We start from the raw sequence: 25,209 nt of genomic DNA on the forward strand, positions 1-25,209 counted from the left end.
TAGAAGCCCAGAAGATCAGAGTGACAGTAGGAATGAAACCAGTAAAGATAGTGCTCATGAAGTTTCAGATGGGAATGAGGACTCCATTGGAAATTAGACTAAAGGTCATATATATTACATTCTGTCAAGAACTTGACTATATTTTGTTCATGCTCTTAGGCTTTCCATGAGCCTGAGTTTAAAGGTGATGGATTAATTAATCTTGTGGAGGAAATTTCAAGGCACTACAACATTCAGACTATGGAATGGGTATTGCTAACTGCTTTCAGTCAAATTTATTAAGAACAGGAAGCAAAAGCAGAGTGGTAAGTTCTGAAAACTTGCAGTTTGATCAGAAAATTATGTGTGAAACTGGTCATAGAAGGTGTGGTGCTAAAGAGGTTAGCATCATTAAAGAGAAACCCAGAGCTTTGTGCCCATGAAATATTAAAGATGCCTTGAGGCAAGACCCCAGTACATCACATACTCAAAGGTGTAAAAGTAAAAATTCTTTTGAGAGACTTCACTTTGAGAAGAGAGTGCCAGGGTGCTCTTTTCCCACAAGAACACTTAGGAATTTATTTCCTCAGGATACATTTTACTGTGCTTAGCCTCCAGGCACTCAGAGCAATTGCTGCAGTCATAGTTCCGGGGGGTCCAGGTATTGCTCAAGCTGGTAACAGACCTTGGTGGTGGTGTTCATGTGGTGCTGGTTTTGAAGGAACACAGAATGTAAGACACTTGCATGGGCATGGAGATTTCCACTAAGACTTAAAAGGAAGGCCTGGGAGGTCAGGTAATTTCTGGCAGGGCTAGTATTCCTGCAGACAGCTCCTCAGAGGGTTATGCATGCAGTTATCAGAGTGAAGTCAAAGCTGTAATGAAGAGCCCAAGGAGATGGAGATGCCAGAAAACATATGCCAAGAAAGCTGCAGGTAGCAAGGAGAGAAAGCACAAGAGAAAAGCTTTGTGGGCTGCAACTAGAAAGGTTGTAGGGGTGGAGCTTCCCAAGCCTTTTGGAGTCCACATTCTGTCACCATATGCCCTGAATGCCAGAAGGGAAGCTAGGGTTTTGGTTTTGCTTTGGTTCCATTCTTCCTTTCTGTCCCCCTATTCCTCCCTTTGGAATGGTAATGTTCTCCCTGTACCATTGTATGTGGGAAGTATGTCACTTGATTTTTGATTTTTACAAAGCTCACAACTAAAAGTTTGCCTTGGGTCTCACAGATACTTTGAATTTAGACTTTTGAGCAATGTTAAAACTGTTGAGATTTTGGAACCTCTTGGAAATGAACTCGATAAATTTTGCATTTTAAGATGGACATGGGCCTTTGGAGGCCAGGGATGTAATGTTATGATTTTTTAAACTTTTTAAATGTGTTTTTTATTTACACAGACTGCATTTTGATTCACTGTACACAAATGGGGTACAATTTTTCATTTCTATGGTTGTGCATGATGTAGATTCATACCATTCATGTAATCACACATGTACATAGGGTAATGATGTCTGTCTCATTCTACCATCTTTCATACCCCCACCCCCTGGATTGGATGCCACTGGTTATGTGTTGAATGCTTCATCCCCAGTACAGTAGTGTTCGGAGGTAGGGCTTTTGTGAAGTTATTGGATCATGAGAACTCTGACCTCATCAGACCTTATCAATCCAACAATAGCTGAAAGAACAAATGAGATGGTGGGGGCTATGAAAGGGAGAATCTGGCTGAAGGGAGTGGGTCCTTAGGGGTATGCCCTTGGGACTATACCTTGACCCTGGCCTCTTTCCCCTCCCCCTACCTCTCTCTGCTTCTTGATGCCATGAGGTTAACAGCTTTGCTCCACCATGCTTTTCTGTCTTAATATTCTGCCTCACTTTGGGTCAAAGCAATGAAGCCTGTCTATCATAGACTGAAAGCTCAGACATTTTTGCTACAGTGATGAAAAGCTTATAATGTGTAATATTTATGATATATAACATGATACAAACAACTGTACATATGTGAGCCATTCCTTTCCTATCTGTGCTAATTACCTGATCCAACAGCAGTCCGCTAAGGTTTGCTCAGTTATTCTCCCTATGACTAATATAAATGTTGTTTCTTCTCCTTCTCCCATTGAATTTTGAAATGAATCATAGAGCCCTAAAAAGTTTTACCTAAACCTCTTGGCTTTAAAAATAAAATTAGACTATAAGATTGCCAATGTCTGTGTGTCCCCTAGAAGGAATGGAGGGCCTGTGTCAAAGTTAAACACTCTAGTGCTATTTCTGGTACTGTCATTACCTGATAATGTGACTATCATAGGGGTTACTATCCTAGATAAGGGAAGTAGGTATAAAGTAACTGACATTTCAAATGCCCATTCTAGCCTTCCTGTCCATATAGATGATCAGGGTCAATTTGCCTTATGCTGAATGGGTTACATTATATATTTAATGACCTGATAAAAGCACTATTCACAGAAAGAGCACTAGTATCCTATTATAATGATCCACTGGGTCCAGACAAAGACATTACCCAGCAAGGACTGGATGCTATGTTAATTCACCTGTTGCAACATGGCCAGGGCATCAATACAGGCAAGGTATAAAAACCCATGGACCATAGGAAATTTCTCGGAATAAACTAGGAATAGATAGTGTGTTTTGCTGCAGAGAGATAATAATCAAGTTTTAGCTGCTTTCAGTTCCAACAAATAAAAAGGAAGCCCTGTGATTGGTGGGGCTATTGAGCTACTGGTGCTCTTGCATTTCTTACATTGGCTGTATAAGGGCCCATCCATCAGGTTATCAGAAAGCCATCTACTTTTGAGTGGGACCTAAAGACAGGATCCCTAAATCCAGCTAACCACAAAGGCAGCCCTTCTCCTTGCCCTCTCTGATATTCTTTTTGAGTTACAGGTTTCAGCAACCTTTCTGATTGCCAAATGGAATCCATGGCAAAAGTATACTGTGACATTCAATGGTGCACACTGGATTTTGATCCATAACCTCCTATGATTGCCAGAGAGAATTCTTTTAGACTACTGACCGGTTATTGAGTCTTGGTGGACACTGAGCACAAAAAATGCCAGGAAATAGTCTGATGATCAGAAATTCCAAACAAATGTTATGTAGTTTTTATTCTCTAGTTATTTTAGGGTGTTCATATTTTGGGGTGTAAATTTTATATAAATTATATGCTCAAATGTACAAACCAAAGAAAATAGATCTGATGACTTTTTAAAATTTAAAATTACCATAATTATTATACTTACTATTATATCTTTCTTCTCCGGAAGTTTTAAATTTCTTTACTTGCATTTCAAGTTTTGAATCACGATGTTCAAGTTTTTTGTCTGGCAGTTCATCAGAAACTACATAAAAAGACATTTAGGTTCTTAATAAAAAAAAAAACATATTTACTGAGAGAGCTCTATATTTCAAATATATAATAATTGTGTAGTAGAATTATGTCTCATTTTGATAGTTAAAATTACCAAAATGACAGATCTACCTTGAATGTTGTGAGAATACTTTTAAAGGGTGTGTGCTGAGGTTCATTATTTTATAACATTTCTAGGAATCTAATTTATGTTAGTTTCTAGTTTTCTTGGGTTGTTTATACTTTAGGTTAATACATATTCATAGAACTAAAAATAAAAATGCATATGTACAATGTTATTTATTATAACATATTTGTAATTGTGACATATTCAAGGCCACATAAATTTTCAAACAGAAAGACTAGTTAAATAAACTAAGGTATATACTATCCACTAAAGAATAGCACAAATTATGGCATATAATTCAGTACAAATAGCAGTAAATACAGCTATACAATGAATGACACATGTATCTATAATGACTTGGAAGGATCTCTAGGAAAAAGGTTAAACAAAGAAAACTTGCAAAGGGAAAATCTTATATGCTACCTCTGGATAAGAAAGATTGAGAAATAAGAAGACAGAGAAAAAGAGACATGGCTATCTTTATGAAAAGAAACATAAGACATCAGGAATAATGTTGATTCTCTACAAAATTAGAAAGGAAGTGGGGCAAAGGAAGGATACTACTTTAAATGAAACTTTTTTTGCATTTTTTTTTTTACTTTGGGAAAGAGTTTCATATTCTACATGTTTCAAAAATAAAATCAACAAAGATGTGAGGATAGAATCAAAACTTAAAATTAATGAAGGAAAAAAATCAAAGCAGCAATTCAACAATATAGTATTTTACATAAACCCTCATTCTTGTACATGAGAGTGGGGCTGGGAGAGGACCTCAAACAAATCATGAAAACTTTTAATTAGTTTGGTATTTTAGTGGCATGTGCTAAGCATTTCTAAAGCAATCTGAGAATCAAAGGATTGGGAAAATGATTAAGGGTACTGATGTTGTTCAGAGCTCTAGCTATCCTGGTCTCAGGGTACATAGAACAGTAAAGAGCATTTTGTTTAGGGTTCCTTTAGCTGTGAGTCACCCACCCTCCCATGCCACCTGCTGTCTGCACTGAAGCATCTGGTTCTTGTCAAGGGCTGTTCTGTGGGGTAAAATGGACTACTAAACTGGGGCCAGCTCCTATCGTTTTCAATATCTCAGTATGTGAATAATGGTTAATTTGCTACTTTGAGTTTGGTTTATTATCTTAATAGACTAACTAAAAACTGGCATCTCTCTCAGACAAATTTTCTCAGAGACTACAGCAGTTAATGAAGCACAAAGTCTTTGTGGAAGGAACACTTAAGGAGGTGCTGGTGAGTTTGCAGGATATTCTTAGGAGAAGAGGAGTGACGTTATGATGGTGCTACTTCCTTATAAGGTGTCAATTATTTTGTGACACAATTCCGATCTTAACTAATTTCTGGGTATGGGATACTACCAAGATAACAATGTTTTTTGACCAGTGAACAGAGTAATCTAAATTTGTAATTGTGCACCCATTCCTGAATAATATAGATAAAGGTTTTCCCTAAAGGAATCTCTGGCTCTAGTTACTCAACAACAGGGCCTGAATAGTGACCTTCCTCTCTACTACGAATCTCCACATTAGGGAATGCACATAGTTCAACATTCAAATTCAAATTATGATGATTGCTATAACTAATAAAAGTGCTTTTTACTCTATATCTCCCAGTGTACTGAGATGAATCAGAGAAATCCGTCACCCCCACAACTTTTGTTCAGACCTCTCAGTTTTCAAAATAAACAAGATTAGGGGTACAACAAAGTCTCTATGTTATTAATGACAATTTGAGGGCATATACTAAGATCAGAATTAAAAGGGGAAGGTGGAAGAAGTTGCACACGTAGGGCTGTTACCATGCAGAGGTGTCCATGGTCTTTAAAACCTCTGACTCCAGGAATTGGGGGAAAGTGATAATACTGCTTTTCCTTCTGAAGTTATTTTATTTTCCAAAAATACCCTTGATCAAAACTACAATGAGTCCATCCTTTTGAGATACTACAAAACTCCATTTTTATGGGCTGCTGTACTAAATGTATTATTGGTATGGCTGTGTTTTCTAAGTGAACCCTCACATGCATTCAGCCCAAATCCTGGTGGAACTGCTGAATTTAAGGTTGTTTTCTTAGGACATGGAGGACTGTATATCTGCTGACTACCTAGCACATTTGTTGCCCCGAACAAATTCTTGGAATGAAAAACAGTTTTTTAAAAAGCTGTTTTTATGACAGAGCTTAATGAAGAAAAAGTTCTCCATGAGCTAATCTATCCATTCACTAATAAGTTGGTCTTTGCACAAAACCTTGGTGACCATGACTCAACTGATTTTGGTGCTTCAATGCTGCAGTATAACCCTGAGTACCTGTGATACAAGACATTGTGACTGTCCTACAGACTATTATCTGAACTGAGGGAATTTGATATGCAAACACTGACCTCCCAAATGCCCTTTTCTATACACTTTTCCACAGAGATGGTCAACATCAGTTTAACTTTGGGTGCAATAAGTTAGAATACATCACTGATATCCTTCCATAAGGCTACCAAATTGCTCCAAGATCTGTCATCAGTGTATAGGTCATGATCTCTAAATGATGGCTTTCAGAGGAAGGACCAGTCGTCCATGATATGGATAAAATCACTTAAGTAGGCACAAAGAAAGATATTTTCCAAAAAGGACTAAATGCCTTAGTGTCCTACAAGTAGCTCTTGGTTATGTCATTAGTTCAGACAAGGTACAGCTATCTAGTACTCTAGTGAAATTCCTGGGACTGATCTCTAATGGACATGACATTTCATTCTAGAGAAGACAGCCAAGTTTTAGGTCTTCCTGGTCTAACAAATAAATAGAGACCCAGTTATTAGAGGGATGATTCAGATACTGACACTCTCATTTTTCCCATGTGGAAACATTCCTTCCCTTGATGACACCCATATAAGGGGCTACCAGAGAGGTTGTTTCATTTCAGCAAGACCATGATTAAGAAAATGCCCTACACACTCTCAGACAGACTTCCTAGTCTACCTAGTCCCCATTTGCTGTTTGAGTAGTATATGCTTTCTGACTGGAGTCTATGGCAGAAGGCCACTGGTACAGGTGAGAGATGCCCATTAGGTTTTAGACTCCTAATTACCTGGAATCCTCTAAAAGGCACAGTACTCTGGGAAGACAATTATTCACTTGTTATTAGACCTTGGAGGCTATCACATGACCTTTGGTCATAAAGTAATCTTAGGGACAAAATCCCAACCGAAGGATATTAATATTTTCACTTCCTTTTTTTTGTAAGTTATGGTAGGGAATTCACCCTTTAGTCAAAGTGTAAACTCTGTAAAATATATGCATATATACATTTTTTATCAAAATGATCTTCTGATAAGCTTCATTTTAAAATAATTTAAAGTTTTAGATGATTTTTATACTTACTAGTAAGTCTTTCCCTTTTGGAAGTTTTTTGTTTCTTTGCTTGCATTTCTAATTTAGACATTGACTCTGGAGAGTTAATGATAGGATTTTCATCTGGTTCTTCATTAGGAGCTAAATAAACAGATGCATTTGGTTCACCAAATTAAAAAGAGATCTGTTTGGAATCCTTAAATTTAAAATTGATAACAAGTGTACAGCAGCTTGTAAAGATTTTTATAAGGAATGCAAATTTCTCAGGTTTACTTTACCATCAACCTGAGGAGACTACAGAAACTTGAGTATTTCCTTCTACCATGAAGTGGCTAATCTTGTGTGATAAGGGGCTTCTTCTGCTAGCCTTCCACTACTGTGATGTCCTTCTGGTAGGCTCAGTTAGGGGCACCACCTAACAGGAACTGGATGCTGTGTTAACTCACGTGCAGCACCATGGATGGACCATTAATATAGATAAGTTGCCAGGACCTTGTACTCAAGTGAAGTCCCTGGAGTAAACTGGGAAGGGGTAACATTTCTTACTCCAGAGGAGATAAATTCCCAGCTTTGGTCCCTCTTGGTCCTAATAAATACAAAAGAGATTGAGCAATTAGTGGGTCTACTTTGCTGCTGGCACTCTCCAGTTCCCCTCAATGGGATCCTGATTATCACCATTGATTAACTTACCAAAGAGGCCTCTACCATTGAGTGGATCTGAACTACTATGTTGCCTTAGAAACCATCCAACAGGCCTCCAAGGCCACTCTTCTCTTCTCCTCAGCTCCTCTAATGTACATTTGAGTTCTAGGTCTTAGCAACATTTCTGTTCATTAATTGAAGCCTATGAAAGAAGTCCATTGCATAGCTCATAGGACTAAATTGAATTTAGACCTGAAAATGTACTTGCTGAATACTGAGCACATAAACGTGACTATGAAAGAGCATTACAAAAAGAAATACTAAACAAACTTAATGAGTACTTTGGCTTTTGCCTTCTAGTTATCTTAGGTATTCACACTCTAGGCCAAAAGTAAAATTTCTATAAAATGTATAGTAAAATATGGATTCATGAACAAAAGAAAAAATCTTTGGTTATTATTCATGTAAAAAAATCTAAAGTCACCTGTAAATTTTTATACTTACTAGTGGTTCTTTCCCCTCGAGAAGTAACGTGTTTCTTTGTTTTTTGCAGTTTGTTCTTTGACATTGTTTTAGGAAGTTCAGGTGTAAGATTTTCATCTGAAACTTCATCATGAACTATATAAAGAGATATATTTAGTCCACTAAACAGAAAAATATGAATCTATTGTAAAATATTTGCATTTCAAATTTAGAACAAGTTTACAGCAGTATTCTCTATCATTTTTATAGTTAACAGCTAAATTATTATAATGCTAGATCTGTAAAAAATAGTGAACAGTTTTAATGAGCTTTCATGTTAAAGTTTTTCATTTACAAACATTTCTAGTCATCATACACAGTTAGTAGTAGTATCTATTTTTCTTGAGTTATTTATGCATTATAGATAGTATAGATTTCATAGACTACACAATGAAAATGCATATGTACAATTTTATTCATTATGGAATTATTTATAACTGCAAAAAAATCAAAACCACACAAAAGATAAAGCATGAGAATTGGTTGAATATGCTAATTTACATACTACCAATTATGGTATTAAATAAACTATGATAAATGATGTGATACAAATAGCTATACATGGAACAATAAAAAGAATTAAAAAGAACTCTATAAACTGACTTAAAGGGATTTCTAGAAGATAATATTAAGTAGGAAGAAATCTGTATGAGGGAAAACTTGTATGCTGATTTTTAGGTAAGGAAAAAGGGAAAATAAGTAAAAAATAAAAAATTAGAGATACTTGCCTTTACAATATAAAGCATAGGTGAAGTATCAGAAAACAACATAGTTGTTTACCTATAAGATGAAAGTGGCAGAACTGAGGAGGTAATGGGACACCTACACTAAAGGTACCTTTGTCATATTCCACATATTTCAAAAACAAAATTAAATCACAAAGAATAAGAAGGAGACACTAAAGCTGAAAGAAAACAAAGAAATGAAACGTTTTTGTATTTTGGAATTTTTTAATTGGTTCTTTTTAGTTATACATGACTATTTTAGAATCTATTTTAATCTATTTATAAAGGAAGGAATATATCTTATTCTAATTAGGTTATTTTATGGCTGTACATGATGGTGAGATTCACTGTGGTGTATTTACATATGTACATAAGAAAGTTATATCAGATTCACTCCACTGTCTTTCCTATTCCTGTGCCCTCTCCCTTCCCTTCATTCCCCATTGAAGAAATGAAACTTCTAATTACAAAGTAATAATGTGGGGCGATCCAAGATGGCAGACTAGAGGGTGACTGCATCTCCAGTTGCTCCAGAACCCAGGATTCAAGAAGGGGAGGCATTGAGAGACTCGGACTAAAATAGAGCCACGGGGTGAGTCTCCCCCACCTGGTGAAGCTCGGCCTGGCAGCAGGCCCGGAGAGAAGTGGCTTATCAGAGCAGGGCAGGGCAGCTAGAGTCTTCCCCAGGTAGCCCAGCACACTCCGGCGGTGGGCTCCTCCCACACGGCCAGCTTCTCAGAGCAGGCCACCCAGTGAGAGCCTTTCTGCACAGAACCAGCTTCAAGTCCCAGAGCAGGAGGCGAGCTCCAACCTGCAGGTGGCTTCAGGGACCAGGACAGGGCAGCCAGGGACGTCCCCAAGCAGCCCGGCTCCCTCTGGTGGGAGGCGCCTTTCAAGGCTAGCTTCTCGGAGCAGACTGCCCAGTAAGATCCTTTCTACACAGAGCTAGCCACAAGAGACTTCTCCAGGCAGCCTTGCCCCCTCCGGCCACAGGCTCTTTCCACGGGGCGATCCAAGATGGTGGAATAGAGGGTGACTGCATCTCTAGTCGCTCCAGCAAATGAGGAGGTTAAAGAGCAAATGCAGGCATTGAATGACGAGATGAAAGAGCAAATGCAGGCATTAAATGATCGCACCAAACAACAGTAAAAAGAGCAAATATGGGAAGCAAGAGATCACTTCAATAAAGAGTTAGAGATACTGAAAAAAAAATACAAAAACAGAAATCCTTGAAATGAAGGAAACAATAAACCAAGTTAAAAACTCCATAGAAAGCATAACCAATAGGATAGAACACCTGGAAGACAGAACCTCAGACATTGAAGAAAAAATATTTAATCCTGAAAACAAAGTTGACCAAACAGAGAAGATGGTAAGAAATCATGAACAGAATCTACAAGAATTATGGGATATCATGAAAAGGCCAAATTTAAGAATTACTGGGATTGAGGAAGGCTTAGAGAAACAAACCAAAGGAATGAACAATCTATCCAATGAAATAATATCAGAAAATTTCCCAAATCTAAAGAATGAAATGGAAAACCAAGTACAAGAGGCTTATAGGACTCCAAATATACAAAATTACAACAGACCCACACTAAGGCATGTTATTATGAAAATACCTAACATACAAAATAAAGACAGACTTCTAAAGGCCACGAGAGAAAAGGATCAAGTTACATTTAGGGGGAAACCAATAAGAGTATCAGCAGATTTTTCAATCCAGACCCTAAAAGCCAGAAGGGCCTGGAACAACATTTACCAAGAAAGAAAATGGATGCCAACCAAGAATCTTATACGCAGCAAAACTTACTTTCAGATTTGATGATGAAATAAGATCCTTCCATGATAAACAAAAGCTAAAGCAATTTAAAAAAAGAAACCGGCATTACAGAACATTCTCAGCAAAATATTCAATGAGGAAGAGATGAAAAACAACGATGCAAATCACCAACGGGAGGAACTACCCTAAAGGCATAGCCGAATAAAGGAGAAACCAAATCATGTCAAAAAACAAAAATGAGTCAAATGACTGGGAATACAACTCATATCTCAATAATAACCCTAAATGTTAATGGCCTGCACTCACCAATCAAAAGACATAGACTGGCAGATTGGATTAAAAAGAAAAATCCAACAATATGATGCCTGCAAGAGACTCATCACATAGAAAGAGATACCCATAGACTAAAGGTGAAAGGATGGGAAAAAACATACCATGCACATTGACAAAGCAAAAAAGCTGGAGTATCGATCTTCATTTCAGATAATGTGGACTTCAAGCGAAAAGTAGTCAGAAGGGATAAAGAAGGACATTACATACTGCTTAAGGGAAGCATAAATCAGCAAGACATAACAATCATAATATGTATGCCCCGAACATTGGCTCATCCATGTACGTCAAACAAATCCTTCTCAATTCCAGAAATCAAATAGACCACAATACAATAATACTAGGCCATTGTAACACACCTCTCTCACCACTGGATAGATCGTCCAAACAAAAATTGAATAAAGAATCTGTAGATCTCAATAACACAATCAACAATTTAGACTTAACCGACTTATATAGAATATACCATCCAACAAAGAACGAATACACTTTCTTCTCAGCAGCACATGGATCCTTCTCTAAAATAGACCATATTTTATGCCACAAAGCTACTGTTAGCAAATACAAGAAGATAGATATACTACCTTGTACTCTATCAGATCATAATAGATTGAAATTAGAAATAAATGACAGAATAAAAACCAGAAACTTCTCCAATCCCTGGAGATTAAATAATACACTATTATATGATGCATGAATAACTGAAGACATCAGGAGAGAAATAAAAAAATTCTTAGAAGTAAACGAGAACAAAGACACAGCATATCAAAATCTCTGGGACACTATGAAAGCAGTACTTAGAGGAAGATTTATTTCATGGGGCGCATTCAACAAAAGAAGTAGAAATTAACAAATAAATGACTTAACACTACAGCTCAAAGCCCTAGAAAAAGAAGAGCAGACCAACACCAAAAGTAGTAGAAGACAGGAAATAGTTAAAATCATAGCGGAAATCAACGAAATTGAAACAAAAGAAACAATCAAAAAAATTAACAAATTAAATAGTTGGTTCTTTGAAAAAATAAACAAAATTGATAAACCCTTAGCCACACTAACAAAGAGAAAGAGGGAGAAAACTCAAATTACTAAAATTCGGAATGAACAAGGAAATATCACAACAGACACGAGTGAAATACAAAACATAATTAGAAGCTATTTTGAAAATCTATACTCCAACAAAACAGAAAACCTCGAAGACATCAACAAGTTTCTAGAGACATATGAATTACCTACTGAAGGAGGAGGACATACACAACTTAAATAAATCAATTTCAAGCAATGAAATAGAAGAAGTCATCAAAAGCCTACCAACAAAGAAAAGTCCGGGACCAGATGGGTTCTCAGCTGAGTTCTACAAAATTTTTAAAGAAGAGCTCATTCCAATACTCCTCAAAGTATTCCATAAAATAGAAGAGGAGGAAACCCTTCCAAACTCATTCTATGAAGCCAATATCACCCTGATACCTAAACCAGACAGAGACACATCGAGGAAAGAAAATTTCAGACCAATATCCTTAATGAACATCGACGCAAAAATTCTCAACAAAATTTTAGCAAATTGCATACAAAAATATATTAAAAAGATAGTGCACCACGATCAAGTGGGTTTTATCCCAGGGATGCAAGGTTGGTTCAACATCCGGAAATCAATAAATGTCATTCACCATATCAACGGACTTAAAGTTAAGAATTACATGATTATTTTGATAGACGCAGAAAAAGCATTCAATAAAATACAGCATCCCTTCATGCTCAAAACACTAGAAAAAACGGGTAGTGGGAACATTCCTTAACATTGTAAAGGCCATCTATGCTAACCCCATGGCCAATATCATTCTAAATGGTGAAAAACTGAAAGCATTCCCCCTAAAAACTGGAACAAGACAGGGATGCCCTCTTTCACCACTTCTATTCAACATCATCCTTGAAACTCTAGCCAGAGCAATTAGACAAACCAAAGAAATTAAAGGGATACGAATTGGAAAAGAAGAACTCAAACTATCCCTGTTCACTGGTGACATGATTATATATTTAGAGGAACCTGGAAATTCCACCAGAAAACTCTTAGAACTCATAAGTGAATTCAGTAAAGTAGCAGGTTACAAGATCAATGCTCATAAATCCAATGCATTTTTATACATAAGTGATGAATCTTCAGAAAGAGAAATTAGGAAAACTAATTCACAATAGCATCAAAAAAAATAAAATACATGGGAATCAATCTCACAAAAGAGGTGAAAGACCTCTACAATGAGAACTACAAAACAGTAAGGAAAGAAATTAAAGAAAACCTTACAAGATGGAAAGATCTTCCATGTTCTTGGATAGGGAGAATTAATATTGTCAAAATGGCCATACTACCTAAAGTGCTATACAGATTCAGTGCAATTCTAATTAAAATTCCAATGATGTACCTTACAGAAATAGAGCAAGCAATTATGAAATTCATCTGGAAGAATAAAAAACCCAGAATAGCTAAAGCAATGCGCAGTAGAAAGAGCGAAGCAGGGGGCATCGCAATACCAGATGTTCAACTCTATTACAAAGCAATAGTAACAAAAACGGCATGGTATTGGTACCAAAATAGACAGGTAGATCAATGGTACAGAATAGAGGACATGGACACAAACCCAAATAAATACAATTTTCTCATATAGACAAAGGTGCCAAAAATATGCAATGGAGCCTCTTCAACAAATGGTGCTGGGAAAACTGGAAATCCATATGCAACAGAATGAAACTAAATCCCTATCTCTCACCCTGCACAAAACTCAACTCAAAATGGTTCAAGGACCTCGGAATCAGACCAGAGACCCTGCATCTTATAGAAGAAAAAGTAGGTCCAAACCTTCAACTTGTTGGCTTAGGAGCAGACTTCCTTAACAGGACTCCCATAGCACAAGAAATAAAAGCAAGAATCAACAACTGGGATAGATTCAAACTAAAAAGCTTTCACTCAGCAAAGGAAACTATCAGTAATGTGAAGAGAGAGCCTACAGTGTGAGAAAATATCTTTGCCACTCATACTTCAGATAGAGCACTAATTTCCAGAATCTATAAAGAACTCAAAAAACCTACACCAAGAATACAAATAATCCCATCAACAAATGGGCTAAGGAAATGAACAGACACTTCACAGAAGAAGATGTACAAGCAATCAACAAATATATGAAAAAATATTCAACATCTCTAGTAATAAGAGAAATGCAAATCAAAACTACCCTAAGATTTCATCTCACCCCAATTAGAATGGCGATTATCAAGAACACAAGCAACAATAGGTGTTGGCGAGGATGTGGGAAAAAAGTACACTCATACATTGCTAGTGGGGTTGCAAATTAGTGCAGCCACTCTGGAAAGCAGCGTGGAGATTCCTCAGAAAGCTTGGAATGGAACCACCATTTGACCCAGCTATCTCACTCCTTGGCCTATACCCAAAGGACTTAAAATCAGCATACTACACAGATACAGCCACAACAATGTTCATAGCTGCTCAATTCACCATAGCCAGATTGTGGAACCAACCTAGATGCCCTTCAGTTGATGAATGGATAAAGAAATTGTGGCATATATATACAATTTAATATTACTCTGTTATAAAGAATGATAAAATTATGGCACTTGCAGGCAAATGGATGAAATTGGAGAATTTCATGGTAAGTGAGATAATCCAATCTCAAAAAACTAAAACGAATGGTCTTGCTGATAAGTGGATGAGGACATATAATGGGGGGTGGGAGGGGTCAGCTTTAGGGTTAGGGTTTGGTTTAGGGTTTGGGATAAGTAGGGTGGTAACAATGGAGGAAGGAAGGACTGTGCAGATGGAAAAGAGGGGTGCGAGGGGTGGGGGGAAAGGAAAAAAAATAATAACAGAATGAATTAAACAACATTACCCTATGTAAATTTATGATTACAAAAATGGTATGCCGTGACTCCATGTATAAACAGAGAAACAACATGTATCCCATTTGTTTACAATTAAAAAAAAGTAATAATGTAAGTAATTCATAAATTATTATTCATCAATTATCTGACATATACCGTACCCTCATTCGTAGGCAGATTTGTGAAGGGGAAGCTATAAACAAATTACAAAATATTTTCAGCACATTTGTTATTCACTATTCTAGAAATATGTGGTATGAAATTCTAATAATTTTTCAGCACAACAAGACTGTGCAAATGAGTCAATGTGTGTTGGATTAGTTAAGATCCACATAGTAAAGAGAGGACATTTACATATGAAATGAAGGAAGGCAAGAACAAGCCCTGAGGAAATGGACTACAATTGAAGGTGCCCAAGATTTTCTGAAATTCTAAATATGTCTATGAAGCTTCATATACATGTTTATGTGCACATGTATAAGTATATATGCAAATGTGTGCATAAATTTTTGTTTACATGTATATGTGACTATACTGAGTAGTCCAACTACAAGTCAAATCTTATATGTGATCTTTCAGGTTCAATTCACAATCACAAAGGTATTACCTAGCATTTCTTATCAGGGAATTATTCCCAAACCACAAGAGCTTTGATGCACAACCAGTATACTCCAGGCTCTGGAAGTAGTTGCAATTTTGGACTTAGGCTCACCCCCTTCCAAGGCTGACCCAACTCTCAGGCATACTGCATTCTTAGCCAAGTTGCCTTGAAGTGGAGTTTTCTTATGGAAGGAAGATAGGCTTGACTGAGGTACAGTACTGCTAGGGCACTATGTGTGCCTAGACCACTTATGGTGAAGGGGAAGGGGCAACTTGAAGAAGTTTTCCAGTTTGACTCAGTATTCAGGGCTTTTTAGTTCTAGCCCTCCTGCTTCTACATCCCACATAGAATCCATTTAATAGGAAAAGCTTTTTGTTTTAGGCTTTTCAGTTGAAATAACCCTCCTCCACCCACATCTTACTGCCTTGAATACTCTCTGCACTAATATATCTGATCCCTACCTACTGCTGTTCCAAAGGGGAAAATGAAACATTAGTGAAATAAAGATATTTTCCCATTGAAACTTTTACTTGTGTTATCAAAATAAGTGAGCAGACACTGTTCTTTTCAGTTTGGCTTAACTGACCAACTCAAAAATTGGCATCCCTCTCTGAGAAATTAATACAGCAAACAAGGTCAGTGAAGCAAAATGCGTTTCTACAAGGAACACTTGGGAGGCCCTAGTGAGCCCATAGGGTACTCTGGTGTGGAGTAATTTCAATTCCAATTACTGAAATTAAAAGTGTCTTAGAGTCTGAAACATCCAGAACCCTTGAACAGTTAGACCAATGCTAGCAGACCCCAGGGGATTCTCTAAAAGAGTGTTATTTAATGTTTGCCTAAACTTTTCACTTCTGAAGGGGAACAATTTGCTAAAACTCTGTGGGCCAAATTAGAGATTCACCAGAGGAACAAGAGTTGGGGAACCAATTTGGGGCTACTGCTTATGGTTCACTGGCAATAGGACTTAAAATCATTAGAGAACCTGCACACTGATCTCATGAGTATAGTTAAATCTAAACATTTCCTGGAACTGATATATATATAGCCTATGATGCAGTGAGTTATTGAGAGATGTGTTTTAATGAAAAAGAATGGGAACCATGAGTTCAACTTTGTACAGCAAGTACAGAGGGCTAGAGTCATGGATCGTTTTCCTCCAAGTTGAATGAAATATCTCATTAAGCTTAGTGAAGTAGAGAGGTACATTGTGGGGCTAATCACCACAGAACTCCTTCTTCAGAGAGATTTGGTAGTGGCCACATTGCCTAAGGAGGTGGAAAAAGAAGTGAAGAAAAAAGTGCATGTTTCACACGCATTCCTTTCTGCATTGGATGCTATGTTGACATTGTCAGTGAGTCACCCATAATGAGTTTCCTGCTACTGAAGAACATATTTAGATTACCTGTGCAGAAGTGACAATGTCCCTTTGAAATAAATATGCTAGTGGTCCTAAAGCCTACACTGACAGAATAAGTAACAGCTCACAATGAGACTTTTAACCAGATTTAGATTTCTAAATTCATTCATGCCATCCTTATTGGCAGGAATCAAATCAACTAGACTAAATTTCCTCATAATGTTAGGTCACTGGGCATGACACAATCTGGGTATTAACAAATTGCAAAACATAAACTATCAGGTACTGCTATTGATTGACTAGTAATGAATGCAATGTAAAAAAGGTAATAGGGCACTGACTCCTGGACAATCTAGGCAAAGGCCTTCTCAATGAGATCTGTGACTGGATACCCAACAAGAGAGGCCTAGTGAAGTAGATTTATAGGCTCTTGACCAAGGATCAGATGGCCTAGTAGAGGGCCAAAGGATGCCCTTAACATGGTTGAACTAGGTCTGAGCTATTTGTGGACCTGTGGTTACAGTCCCTAGAACTAATACAATTTCTACTGCTTAGCTCTCGCCTTTGAATCTTGATATGAATTGGTGAGTCAGTCAACAAGAACTGTCTGCTCTCATAAAAGAACAAACTATGAGTTAGGTCAGGTTCTTATACCCTAGTGGAAACATAAGGACCTATGCTGAGGTCAGTGTTGAATGGAGAAGTGGGAAAGAATCACATTTTGGGGGTCTTTTGGTTACTGGTACACATGTATCTGTGATCTCCATAATCCCTGATATCAGGATGAGGGAAAAACACATTAAGTACTAGTTGTCTCCAATTGGCACTGAATAACAATTCAGACCATCAATTTAACTGTAAGCTTTAAATTAGATCATACCAGTAGCACTAGTCATTACGTGGTCAATTATAGAATGCCTCCTGATCAGAAGCATTTTCATAGGATTCCGACTATCTAATAATATCTGTCCCATGAATATTACACCCTAACTATGTCCCTGTACTTAAAAACCACCACTCTACTCATCACGATTACAGTATTCACAATTGCTATAGAGCTAAATCAACTTACCCTTAATCTAAAAATTAATTACTATTCTAACCTACCAAATTCTCAAATATGCTGAGATACTTTCCAACCACAATACAGGTTTTTTCACTGGTTTTGGGTCTGAGGCCATCACCAGTAGGATGCTTATCCAGACCCAACCATGGTTGTGCCACTTCAAGTCATCATTCAATTTCACTGCTGTGGTCTCATTAACATATGGGCTGTTAGAATAGATGAATTGTTGATGTAAACTTTTGTTCATATTAACTTTTAAGCTCCTGTGGGAAATGCTATAATTAGGGCAATTTTCATCAGACATGTGGGAGATTGAACCTACTCAATAATCACTTATGTACCAAACACTTTCCCAGGGAAGAAAAAGAAATGGCTGAACTAATTGAAGAGGTTAGTCAAACCAAAGTTCTCCATGAGATTATTTAAATGTCCAATAGCTCAGTCAAACCATGCCTACAGACTCAGGTACATAGATTCAACTGATATATATGGCTCAGTACAGTCCTAAAGTACATAAGTTGTCCTACAGTCTACACTGACAGAGTAACAGCTCACAATGAGACTTTTAACCAGATTTAGATTTCTAAATTAATTCATGCCATCCTTACATGTATGGTCCTTACATATATGGAACATGACATTATGACTGTCATAGGGGTTATTGTTTAAAATGAGGAAACTTGATATGCAGCAACTGACATCATAGATCTTCTTTTTAGCACCCTCTGGTTGATTGTTATCAGTATGGAATGGATTGTCATATGTCACTAATATGCTTCCATGAAGCTACTAAAATTCTCTGAATATCAGGCATCAATGTGAAAATCATGATATATAAAATGTCCCACTCTCAGAAGGAAGACTAAATTCCAACTCTATTGATAACATGTCTCAGTAGACCCATATATGGGCACTACTAAACAAAGACTAGATGGCCTGCTGACCCATATATAGCAAATAAGTTGGGCCGTTATTGCATACAGGTACCCTAGTGAAATTCCTGGGCATGATCTGTAAGGGTAATAATATATATAATTATAAATATATAAATATAATTTATATATAAATATAAATATAATTTATATAAATATATAAATATAAACAAGCTTTCACCTTCTCCTCTCCAACAAATAAAAAGAGGTCCAAGTAAGGGAAGGTGGTACATGCTTATAATCCCGGTTACTTGAAACAGAGGCAGGAGGATTGCAAGTTAGAGGATAGCCTGGGTAACTTAGTAAGACTCTGCCTAAAAATAAAACAAAAGAAAAGGGCTGGGAATGTAGTTATATAGTGCTTGCCTAGCATGTTAAGACCCTGGGTTCAACCCATGGTACTGAATAGGAAAAAAAGAACAAAAGTCCAAGTAATTGGTTGAGATGATTCAGCAATTTGTACCCTCATTCTCCCTGTGTGAACTCCCTAATGTAATAGTATCTATATATGGAGTTACAAGAAAGGTCACTTTCTGGGGCTACTATCAAGAGGACATTTTGGAGGGCTCCAACAGGTTACGAGGCTACCCTTCTCCTGAGGTGTTCTAATCTGCACTTGCTATTTGAGTTATAGATCCCAATAATGGGACTCCATTTTCTGATTAGAGATTATATGAAAAGGTCATTACACTAAGAGTTTTTGAATCCATAATCTACGAGTAAACTGAAATGTACATACCATTTAAGAGTCTATTACAGGGCCTTGGAGGGCTTATTCTATGCTCATGAAATAATGATAGGACCAGAAATACCAAAGACTATGAATATTTTTGCCTTTGTCTTCAAGTTATCTTAACACATTCACCTTCAGATCCAAGTCTAAAATTTCTATAAAACATATGCTTACATACATATTCATCAATAAAATGATCTGATAGTTTAATTCAAAATAGTTTAGTATTATCTGTAAGTATTATACTTACTAATTAATCTTTCCCTTTTAGGAGTTTTTTTTCTCTTTACTTTCATTTCTGTTATTGAGTCTTCATGTTCAAGCACAAGATTTTCATCTGGTTTTTCATCAAAATCTACATAAAGAGATGTATTTAATGTAGTAAATAGAAAATAAGCAGATGTATTGTTGAATATCTAAGTTTCAAATTTGTAACAAGTATATAGCCGCATTTTTTCTTCATGTAAAAAGTTTTAAATCGATTATTATAATGTGAGACCTTATGTAAAAATGGTGATAAGTATTGAAGTTGTTTCTTCAATAGTTTATAAAAATTTTTTACATTACTTTTCTAATTACTATCTTCACTATGCTACATATACCTTTATATTATATAATATTACATTTTATATAGTATAACATATATTGCATTATATATAACTATGTATTATATATAATTATATATTATATAACATTACATTATATGATATATATTATACACTATTACATATTATAATATATTGTGTTATATATAATATTACATTTTATATATATGTCAAACAATGAAGATGTGTAGGTTCAAGGTTGTTATTGTAGCATTACTTACAATTACAAAATATTCAAAACCATAGAAATGTTTGACTGTGGGGAATGGTTAAATGAACTAAGGTACAGACTACAAACTGGTAGATTTTAAATTCTGGTTAATAGTGTAATAAAGACCTCTATAAATGAACTTGGAAGAATTATAAGGAGATAATGTTAGATAGGAAAAAAACTGAATAAAGATAACTTTTATGCTACCTCTTAATTAAGAAAGGTAAATAAGACAGAGAGAAAGAGAGAGTTGGGATTGTGGTTCAGTGATACAGCATAGCCTAGGATGTGTGAGGGTCTGGATTCAATCTTCAGCATCAACATAAAATTCTAAATAAATAAAATAAAGGTATTGTGTCCATCTACAACTAAAAAAATATTTTGAGGGCGGAATGAAGAGATACTTATGTTTATAAAAGAAAACAGTAAAGATATTTAAAAAGCACAATATAGTTGGTTACTTACAAAATGAAGATGAAATATTGAGGAAGAAATGATACTACTCAAGATGACCTTTTTACACATTTTTCTAAGTTTAAGAGATAGGTTCTTATTCTACATATTCCCCAAAATTCAATAACACCAACAAGCAGAGAAAAAAGAGAAGTAGATGGCAGGGTAGAGAAAAGCTGCCATAGCTTGGGACCAAAGCAGCAGGTGTACAGCTTCTCAGTGAGGTGAGAGAAAGAAGGGTTTCACTAAAAATTAATACTGGACAATCAAAGTGGTCTAGAGACTCAGAAATTTGGATATAATAAACAAAGAAGAAAGAATACATTGGAGCCACCCTACTGCTCCATGGGTGCCACCTGCACAGATTCACCACAGTCAGAGAAAGGGGGACACAGGTTTGGTACAAAAAAGCATGATATTTAAAAATGCTGCCTAATCTTAGCTAATCCAGAGGCTGCATTATGCACTGGTGTTTGAAAAGTTTGCTCTGTATCTCACCTAGTCGTGGAGAGCTGAGGTGGGAATCACCTTGGGGTGAGCATGCCATCATGGTGACTGCAGAACCTGGGGATCAAAAAACAAAAATACAGCCACAATATCTGGGCAGGTGCGTATCAAGTGACCTAGGCTGGGTCTGGAAGAATTTGTGTAAAACAGGTGCAGAGTATAACTTACCCAGGGGGATTCAAGTCTGAATAGTGAATGGGAGCCTGACTTTCTTCTTTATGTTTACTAGCAAGTCACATGACCAGCTGAAGGGGGCCAGGAGTCTGAGTGGGCAGGGGTAAATACACTCAGGGACTAAGCCCAGGAAGGCTGTGCTCCTGGGAAGCAGTGAATAGAGGATCGGTCCACCTGCCCACAATGGGATTTCTTGGGAGGCTCCTGAGAACCAGACCCACACCTGAGAGCAGTTACTGTCAAGCCCTAGGGGTGGTCAGTCTAATCTCCCCAAAGCAAGCACACTCCAACAAAACCCTGAGGCCTAATAAGAACTAATCCCCACCTGCTGGAAAAACTCCTCACAGACAAAGCTGAAGTTGTATCCTGGGAATGCACCAAACTAGTCCGAATGGAAAAAATGCCAATTCACAGTACTTCTTAACCTATCCTTACTGGTGAGTAGGGAAGCCGAGTCTTATTTCAAATGGCTTCAATCTTAAGCAGCTCCAACTAGAAGCTCAGAGAGCAATACAAAAACAGAGAAGGGTTATCAATTCCTATCCCTTGCTCCATCAGTCCATAACTCAGAAAGAATTGGAGAGAAAGACTATTGGCCACCTCAGTGGAGATAATCCCTTCCTTCTTAATTATGCTTCACCCAGAACATGCCATCCATCAACATTTTAATTGACTAATAAATATTCATGAAAACTGGGTAATTATGGGTAATTCTTTATGATTTAGCCTTAGAATAGAATATGGCCTAACTTCATTTGTTGATATGGAGAGTCCTAATATGTTGATAAGTGAAATAAGATAGAGAAGAGCAAAGGAAGCAGTCATTCAGCGTTTGCCACTGAGGAACACTGATGAGATGATGTGGTATCAAGCAGGCAGACATGCCTGAGTCCAATGCCAGTTCTGCTACTGACAGACTTTGCCATATCAGCAAGTTATATGACTATTGTCTCATCCTTGAAAAGGGGTTAAATGCCTACCATTGAAGACTGTGAAAACATCTTTGATGATATATGGAAAGTCCATAGCTTCCGTGTATAGAAATTAGTGATCAATAGGGTAATTAAGTGAAAAATAAATGCAAAGCATTTTAAGCATATATAAAGAATAAACATTTCTATGTATAAGTCTGCACATTGCTTCCACAAAATGTAGCTTCTATTTTTTATTCAAATAAATCTTCCAAAATTGAAAAAAATATTTTGGTTTGTTTATTTAATTCTTTCTGTGTGTGAGAGACAGCATGTGTGTACATTTAATATGGCTGTAATGAATGTATCAGGAAACTGTAGACACACACTTATTTGTTTCTTTTCCTCTGTTTTTAGCATTTTTGATGTAATTATCCTTTCCTAGAATGTCTTCTGAGGATTCAGGGTTTTTGGATTGTATATATATATTTTTTTTATTATTGTCATTTAGTTTTCTTCTTATTTATTATGTCATGTTATTTTATGTTATTTATTTTTCCTCTTACCAAGAACATAAGCAACAATAGGTGTTGGCGAGGATGTGGGGAAAAAGGTACACTCATACATTGCTGGTGGGGTTGCAAGTTAGTGCAGCCACTCTGGAAAGCAGTATGGAGATTCCTCAGAAAGCTTGGAATGGAACCACCATTTGACCCAGCTCTCCCACTCTTTGGACTATACCCAAAGGACTTAAAATCAGCATACTACAGAGATACAGCCAAATCAGTGTTCATAGCTGCTCAATTCACCATAGCCAGATTGTGGAACCAACCTAGATGCCCTTCTGTTGATGAATGGATAAAGAAACTGTGGCATATATATACAATGGAATATTACTCCACCATGAAGAATGATAAAATTATGGCATTTGCAGGCAAATGGATGAAATTGGAGGATATCATGCTAAGTGAGATAAGCCAATCTCAAAAAACTAAAGGACGAATGATCTCGCTGATAAGCGGATGAGGACATATAAGGGAGTGTAGGAGGGGTTAGCATTAGGGTTAGGGTTAGGTTTAGGGTTAGGGATAACTAGGGTGGTAAGAATGGAGGAAGGAAGGACTGTATAGAGGGAAAAGAAGTGTGAAAGGGGTGGGGGGAAGGGGAAAAAATAACAGAATGAATCAAACAACATTGCCCTATGTAAATTTTTTTTAATTAAAATAAAAAAAAAGGTCACAGAACACAGAAAATAATTACACATAAAAGGACATGTGCAGATAGAGAGAGAAAGAGAGAGAATCCGCTTCAACTAATGTGCAAGTCCAAAACCTCTGAAAACATGAAGAAACAGGCAAACAAATTTCCCCACCAAATCCACAATCCCTCAACACAGGATCTCACAGATAGTGAGGTAGACAAAATCTCAGAGAAGAAATTATAAAAAACTGATTTATTAATATGTTTAGTGAACTAAAAGAAGATCTAAGATGTAAGGAAGGAATTAAGAATGCAAATATATGCCAAGTTTTCTAAGGAATCTCCACACTGCTTTCCAGAACAGCTGCACTAATTTGCAGCCCCACCACAAAGTATGAGTGTACCCTTTTCCCCACATCCTCGCCAACACCTATTGTTGCTTGTATTCTTGATAATCGCCATTCTACTTGGGGTGAGATGGAATCTTAGTGTAGTTTTAATTTGCATTTCTCTTATTATTAAAGATGGTGAACATTTTTTCATATATCCATTGATTCCTTGTAGATCTTCTTCTGTGAAGTGTCTGTTCATTTCCTTAGCCCATTTGTCAATTGGATTATTTGTATTCTTGGTGTAGAGTTTTTTGAGTTCTTTATAGATTCTGGAAATTAGTGCTCTATCTGAAGTATGAGTGGCAAAGATATTCTCCCACTCTGTAGGTTCTCTCCTCGCATTGCTGATACTTTCCTTTGCTGAGAGAAAGCTATTTAGTTTGAATCTATCCCAGTTGTTGATTCTAGCTTTTATTTCTTGTGCTATGGGAGTCCTGTTAAGGAAGTCTGATCCTAAGCCAACACGTTGAAGATTTGGACCTACTTTTTCTTCTATAAGATGCAGGGTCTCTGGTCTGATTCCAAGGTCCTTGATCCATTTTGAGTTGAGTTTTGTGAAGGGTGAGAGATAGGGGTTTAATTTCATTCTGTTGCATATGGATTTTCAGTTTTCCCAAAACCATTTGTTGAAGAGGCTAACTTTTCTCCATGCATATTTTTGGCCCCTTTGTCTAGTATGAGAAAATGTATTTATGTGGGTTTGTGTCTGTGTCCTCTATTCTGTAACATTGATCTGTGTATTTTGGTGTCAATATCATGCCGTTTTTGTTACTATTACTATAGTATAGTTGAAGTTCTGGTATTGCAATCCCCCTGCTTCACTCTTCCTGCTAAGGATTGCTTTAGCTATTCTGGGTTTCTTATTCTTCCAGATGAAATTCATGATTGCTTGCTCTATTTCTGTAAGGTACGTCATTGGGAATTTAATTGGAATTGCATTGAATCTGTATAGCACTTTTGGTAGTATGGCCATTTTGACAATATTAGTTCTGCCTATCCAAGAACATGGGGGATCTTTCCATCTTCTAAGGTTTTCTTTAATTTCTTTCTTTAGTGTTCTGTAGTTCTCATTGTAGAGGTCTTTCACCTCATTTGTGAGATTGATTCCCAAGTATTTTATTTTTTTTGAAGCTATTGTGAATGGGGTAGTGTGGAGATTTCTTAGAAAACTTGGAATGGAATCACCATTTGACCCAGCTATCCTACTCCTTGGATACCCAAAGGACTTAAAATCAGCATACTACAGAGATACAGCCACATCAATGTTCATAGCTGCTCAATTCACAATAGCCAGATTGTAGAACCAACCTAGATGCCCTTCAGTTGATGAATGGATAAAGAAACTGGTATATATATA

The 25,209-nt window shown here is 36.8% G+C and overlaps 1 protein-coding gene across 2 annotated transcripts in view; it reads right to left on the reverse strand.

Annotated features, from left to right (window-relative positions):
- Positions 1-25,209, reverse strand: part of LOC306641042 (uncharacterized protein) — an 87,098-nt gene that overhangs the window by 28,440 nt on the left and 33,449 nt on the right. Inside the window, exons 5-7 of one of the 2 annotated variants that reach the window (XM_079105888.1) lie at positions 19,650-19,754; positions 6,851-6,961; positions 3,236-3,334 (exon numbers count right to left, since the gene is read on the reverse strand). In XM_079105888.1, the coding sequence (XP_078962014.1) occupies positions 3,236-3,334; positions 6,851-6,961; positions 19,650-19,754 (315 nt within the window). The remainder of the gene's footprint in view (positions 1-3,235; positions 3,335-6,850; positions 6,962-19,649; positions 19,755-25,209) is intronic. The other variant, XM_079105889.1, reaches the window with a different exon arrangement.

Source organism: Sciurus vulgaris, assembly GCF_902686455.1.
Source record: "Sciurus vulgaris genome assembly, chromosome: 12".
In the NCBI taxonomy this organism is placed as follows: Eukaryota; Metazoa; Chordata; class Mammalia; order Rodentia; family Sciuridae; genus Sciurus; species Sciurus vulgaris.